This window comes from Heptranchias perlo, unplaced genomic scaffold (genome assembly GCF_035084215.1).
Source record: "Heptranchias perlo isolate sHepPer1 unplaced genomic scaffold, sHepPer1.hap1 HAP1_SCAFFOLD_1293, whole genome shotgun sequence".
NCBI lineage: Eukaryota > Metazoa > Chordata > Chondrichthyes > Hexanchiformes > Hexanchidae > Heptranchias > Heptranchias perlo.
The window spans coordinates 11,763-18,178 of record NW_027138531.1 but is presented as its reverse complement, the minus strand read 5'-3'; the positions used below and the strand labels follow the sequence as shown (position 1 = coordinate 18,178).

The following is a 6,416-nucleotide window of genomic DNA, read 5'->3' as shown; positions in this document are numbered from 1 at the left end:
GGACTGGAGAATTTTAGCCATGAGGAAAGATTGGATAGGCTGGGGTTGTTTTCTTTTGAACAAAGGAGGCTGAGGGGAGATTTGATTGAGGTGTCTAAAATTATGAGAGGCCCAGATAGAGTGGATAGGAAGGACCTATTTCCCTCAGCAGAGGGGTCAGTGACCAGGGGGCATAGATTTAAAGTGATTGGTGGAACGATTAGAGGGGATCTGAGGAGAATTTTTTTCACCCAGAGGGTGGTGGGGATCTGGAACTCACTGCCTGAGAGGGTGGGAGAGGCAGAAACCCTCAACTCATTTAAAAAGTACCTGGATGTGCACCTGAAGTACCGTAACCTACAGGGCTACGGACCAATTGCTGGAAAGTGGGATTAAGCTCGATAGTTCTTTTTTGGCCGGCACAGACACAATGGGCTGAATGGCCTCCTTCTGTGCTGTAACTTTCTATGATTCTATGACCCCGTATTCGCTCCATCACCAGGACCGCCTACGTCCTCCTCTGTAACATTGCATGTGTCTCTGCCCCTGCCTCAGCTCATTTGCTGCTGAAACCTTCATCCATGCGTTTGTTACCTCCAGACTTGACTATTCCAATGCTCTCCTGGCTGGGCTCCCACTTGTACTCCCCCTAAATTTAAGCTCATCCAAAACCCTGCTGCCTGTATCCTAACTCACACCAAGTCCCGTTCACCCATCACCCCCTGCGCTCACTGACCTACATTGGCTCCCAGTCCGGCAACGCCTCGATTTTAAAACTCTCAACCTTGTTTTCCAATCCCTCCCTGGCCTCGCCCTCCCCTCCCTATCTCTGTAACCTCCTCCAGCCCTACGACCCTCCGAGATCTCTGAGCTCCTCCAATTCTGGCCTCTTGCCTATCCCCCGATTTCCATCGCTCCACCATTGGCGGCCATGCCTTCAGCTACCTGGGCCCGAGCTCTGGAATTCCCTCCCTAAACCTCTCCACCTCTCTCTCCCCCTTTAAGACCCTCTTGAAAACCAAGCTTTTGGTCACCTGTCCTAATATCTCCTTATGTGGCTCGGTGTCAAATTGTGTCTGATAATCACTCCTGTGAAGCTCCTTGGGACGTTTTACCAATTTAAAGGCGCTATATAAATGCAGGAGGTTGCTGTGTCCGAACCAATATCCCTCCTTTAGCCGACACGACAAATATATTAACCGGACATCTGCTGTTTGTGGGATCAGCACAAGTTCCCTGCAGCGTTTGCCCCTTTAACATGACCAGCGGGGGGAAGGCGCTGCCCGGGATCAGTGGCGCCACCCCGCACAGTCCTGGAGCCCGCGCTTTGTTTGCCGGTCCCTGGCCCTATTCCTCTGCCCGGGGACAAGACCGGGTCTCCTGGGAACGTGTCCCGGGAATGAGCACCACCTGCCGTCCGGGATTCGCCTCTTCACCTGATGCTCGGAGGGTGGGGCCCCGGCCCGAGAAACCAGCAGCGCCGCCCGTCGCCATAGTTCCCGGGACTCGGGGGTTTCCGGAGACATTGAGTGACGACCGTGCTGGAGTGCATCGTGGATGGTGTAAATAATATTATTTAATTTGATAGGTTTCCTTTGTTTTGTATGATTTAGTTTTCTATTAATTGTTCCCCTTTAAAAGGCGGGCACTTTTGTTTGTTTTTGTTTTATAAGAATATAAGAAATAGGAGCAGGAGTCGGCCATTCGGCCCCTCGATCCTGCTCCGCATTCAATCAGATCAAGGCTGATCTTTGACCTCAACTCCACTTTCCAGCCCGATCCCCATATCCCTTGATTCCCCTCGAGTTCAAAAATCTATCCGTCTCAGCCTTGAATATATTCAATGACTGAGCATCCACAGCCCTCTGGGGGAGAGAATTCCAAAGATTCACAACCCTCTGAGTGAAGAAATTCCTCCTCATCTCAGTCTTAAATGGCCTGAGACTATGCCCCCTAGTTCTAGACTCTCCAGCCAGGGGAAACAGCCTCTCAGCATCTTACATGTTTCAATGAGATCCCCTCTCATTCTTCTAAACTCCAGAGAGTATAGGCCCATTCCACTCAATCTCTCCTCACAGGACAACTCTCTCATCCCAGGAATCAATCCAGTGAACCTTCGTTGCACTGCCTCTAAGACCTATTTCCCTTAGCAGAGAAGTCAATAACCAGGGGGCACAGATTTAAAATAATTAGTGGAAGGATTAGAGGGGAGCTGAGGAAATAAATTTTCACCCAGAGGGTGGTGGGGGTCTGGATCTCACTGCCTGAGAGGGTGGGAGAGGCAGAAACCCTCAACTCATTTAAAAAGTACCTGGATGTGCACCTGAAGTGCTGTAACCCACAGGGCTACGGACCGAGTGCTGGAAAGTGGGATTAGGCTGGGTGGCTCATTTTCGGCCGGCACAGACACGATGGGCCGAATGGCCTCCTTCTGTGCCGTAAATTTTCTGTGATCCTTCATCTAAGTCATTAATATAGATTGTAAATAGCTGAGGCCCAAGCACTGATCCTTGCGGTACCCCACTAGTTACAGCCTGTCAACCTGAGAATGACCCGTTTATCCCTACTCTCTGTTTTCTGTCCGTTAACCAATCCTCTATCCATGCTAATATTTTACCCCCAATTCCATGAGCCCTAATCTTGTGTAATAACCTTTTATGTGGCACCTTGAAAATCCAAATACACTCCATCCACTGGTTCCCCTTTATCCACCCTGCGAGTTACATCCTCAAAACGATTTCCCTTTCATAAAATCATGTTGCCATGGTTCCCGAGACTCGGGTGTTTCCGGAGACAATGAGTGACAGGCGTTGCCATGGTTCCCGAGACTCGGGTGTTTCCGGAGACAATGAGTGACAGGCGTTGCCATGGTTCCCGAGACTCGGGTGTTTCCGGAGACAATGAGTGACAGGCGTTGCCATGGTTCCCGAGACTCGGGTGTTTCCGGAGACAATGAGTGACAGGCGTTGCCATGGTTCCCGAGACTCGGGTGTTTCCGGAGACAATGAGTGACAGGCGTTGCCATGGTTCCCGAGACGCGGGTGTTTCCGGAGACAATGAGTGACAGGCGTTGCCATGGTTCCCGAGACTCGGGTGTTTCCGGAGACAATGAGTGACAGGCGTTGCCATGGTTCCCGAGACTCGGGTGTTTCCGGAGACAATGAGTGACAGGCGTTGCCATGGTTCCCGAGACTCGGGTGCTTCCGGAGACAATGAGTGACAGGCGTTGCCATGGTTCCCGAGACTCGGGTGTTTCCGGAGACAATGAGTGACAGGCGTTGCCATGGTTCCCGAGACTCGGGTGTTTCCGGAGACAATGAGTGACAGGCGTTGCCATGGTTCCCGAGACTCGGGTGTTTCCGGAGACAATGAGTGACAGGCGTTGCCATGGTTCCCGAGACTCGGGTGTTTCCGGAGACAATGAGTGACAGGCGTTGCCATGGTTCCCGAGACTCGGGTGTTTCCGGAGACAATGAGTGACAGGCGTTGCCATGGTTCCCGAGACTCGGGTGCTTCCGGAGACAATGAGTGACAGGCGTTGCCATGGTTCCCGAGACTCGGGTGCTTCCGGAGACAATGAGTGACAGGCGTTGCCATGGTTCCCGAGACTCGGGTGCTTCCGGAGACAATGAGTGACAGGCGTTGCCATGGTTCCCGAGACTCGGGTGTTTCCGGAGACAATGAGTGACAGGCGTTGCCATGGTTCCCGAGACTCGGGTGCTTCCGGAGACAATGAGTGACAGGCGTTGCCATGGTTCCCGAGACTCGGGTGCTTCCGGAGACAATGAGTGAGAGGCGTTGCCATGGTTCCCGAGACTCGGGTGCTTCCGGAGACAATGAGTGACAGGCGTTGCCATGGTTCCCGAGACTCGGGTGTTTCCGGAGACAATGAGTGACAGGCGTTGCCATGGTTCCCGAGACTCGGGTGTTTCCGGAGACAATGAGTGACAGGCGTTGCCATGGTTCCCGAGACTCGGGTGTTTCCGGAGACAATGAGTGACAGGCGTTGCCATGGTTCCCGAGACTCGGGTGTTTCCGGAGACAATGAGTGACAGGCGTTGCCATGGTTCCCGAGACTCGGGTGTTTCCGGAGACAATGAGTGACAGGCGTTGCCATGGTTCCCGAGACTCGGGTGTTTCCGGAGACAATGAGTGACAGGCGTTGCCATGGTTCCCGAGACTCGGGTGTTTCCGGAAACAATGAGTGACAGGCGTTGCCATGGTTCCCGAGACTCGGGTGTTTCCGGAGACAATGAGTGACAGGCGTTGCCATGGTTCCCGAGACTCGGGTGTTTCCGGAGACAATGAGTGACAGGCGTTGCCATGGTTCCCGAGACTCGGGTGTTTCCGGAGACAATGAGTGACAGGCGTTGCCATGGTTCCCGAGACTCGGGTGTTTCCGGAGACAATGAGTGACAGGCGTTGCCATGGTTCCCGAGACTCGGGTATTTCCGGAGACAATGAGTGACAGGCGTTGCCATGGTTCCCGAGACTCGGGTGTTTCCGGAGACAATGAGTGACAGGCGTTGCCATGGTTCCCGAGACTCGGGTGTTTCCGGAGACAATGAGTGACAGGCGTTGCCATGGTTCCCGAGACTCGGGTGTTTCCGGAGACAATGAGTGACAGCCGTTGCCATGGTTCCCGAGACTCGGGTGTTTCCGGAGACAATGAGTGACAGGCGTTGCCATGGTTCCCGAGACTCGGGTATTTCCGGAGACAATGAGTGACAGGCGTTGCCATGGTTCCCGAGACTCGGGTGTTTCCGGAGACAATGAGTGACAGCCATTGCCATGGTTCCCGAGACTCGGGTGTTTCCGGAGACAATGAGTGACAGGCGTTGCCATGGTTCCCGAGACTCGGGTATTTCCGGAGACAATGAGTGACAGGCGTTGCCATGGTTCCCGAGACTCGGGTGTTTCCGGAGACAATGAGTGACAGCCATTGCCATGGTTCCCGAGACTCGGGTGTTTCCGGAGACAATGAGTGACAGGCGTTGCCATGGTTCCCGAGACTCGGGTGTTTCCGGAGACAATGAGTGACAGGCGTTGCCATGGTTCCCGAGACTCGGGTATTTCCGGAGACAATGAGTGACAGGCGTTGCCATGGTTCCCGGGGCGCGGGTCCGGTGCGGAGGGAGGGATGAGCGGAGGGACGGGCGGGCGGAGGCCGCTGGCGGAGAAGGCCCTGTCCGAGGCCTACGGACGGCTTCGCTACCACGACACGTCGCTGTTGATCTGGACACAGCAGCAGCAGCAGCTGGAGAGGCGGGCGCTGGGGTCAGGCCCGGGGCCTGGGCCCGACAGTTTCCTGGGCCGCAGCCAGAGCATGTGGTACCGGCAGTTCGGCAACCAGCCCATCCTGGTCCGGGACAGGAGCAAAGTAGCCCCGGCCCCCGTACCAGGCCCGGCCCGCTCCAGAGTCTGCGCGCTGATGTGAGCGGGATCCGGATTCATGACAACAGCCGTGCCCAGCCGGACCCACATTCAGAGTAACTGCGCATCCGGAGTAACTCCGCACCCGGAGTAACACTGCAACCGGATCAACCATCACCCGGAGTAACACTGCAACCGGATCAACCATCACCCGGAGTAACTCCGCACCCGGATCAACCGACACCCGGAGTAACTCCGCACCCGGATCAACCGTCGCCCGGAGTAACACTGCAACCGGAGCAACCGTCGCCTGGAGTAACCCCGCAACCGGAGCAACCGTCACCCGGAGTAACCCCGCAACCGGAGCAACCGTCACCCGGAGTAACTCCGCAACCGGATCAACCGTCACCCGGAGTAACTCCGCAACCGGATCAACCGTCACCCGGAGTAACTCCGCAACCGGATCAACCGTCACCCGGAGTAACTCCGCAACCGGATCAACCGTCACCCGGAGTAACTCCGCAACCGGATCAACCGTCACCCGGAGTAACACTGCAACCGGAGCAACCGTCACCCGAAGTAACTCCGCAACCGGATCAACCATCACCCGGAGTAACACTGCAACCGGAGCAACCCTGCAACCGTCACCCGGAGTAACTCCGCAACCGGATCAACCGTCACCCGGAGTAACTCCACAACTGGATCAACCGTCACCCGGAGTAACTGCAACCGGATCAACCGTCACCCGGAGTAACTGCAACCGGATCAACCGTCACCCGGAGTAACTGCAACCGGATCAACCGCCACCCGGAGTAACTCTGCAACCGGATCAACCGCCACCCGGAGTAACTCTGCAACCGGATCAACCAACACCCAGATAGGAAGAGGAGGCCATTCAGCCCCTCGAGCCTGTTCTACCATTCAATTAGATCATGGCTGATCTCTACCTGAACTCCATTTGCCCAGTCTTGGTTCCATTACCCTTACCCAACAAAAACCAACCAACACCTGGAGCAACTCAGCATCTGGATCAACAAACACCCAGAGAAACTTAACACCTGGAT

The 6,416-nt window shown here is 55.1% G+C and overlaps 1 protein-coding gene across 1 annotated transcript; it reads left to right on the top strand.

Moving 5' to 3' along the window:
- Positions 1 to 5,119: 5,119 nt before the first annotated feature.
- On the top strand, positions 5,120 to 5,511 carry LOC137308393 (putative uncharacterized protein BRD3OS). The gene has a single exon (XM_067977143.1). The coding sequence runs from the start codon at positions 5,120 to 5,122 to the stop codon at positions 5,414 to 5,416; it is 297 nt and encodes a 98-aa protein (XP_067833244.1). The 3' UTR covers positions 5,417 to 5,511.
- The last annotated feature ends 905 nt before the right edge of the window (positions 5,512 to 6,416 follow it).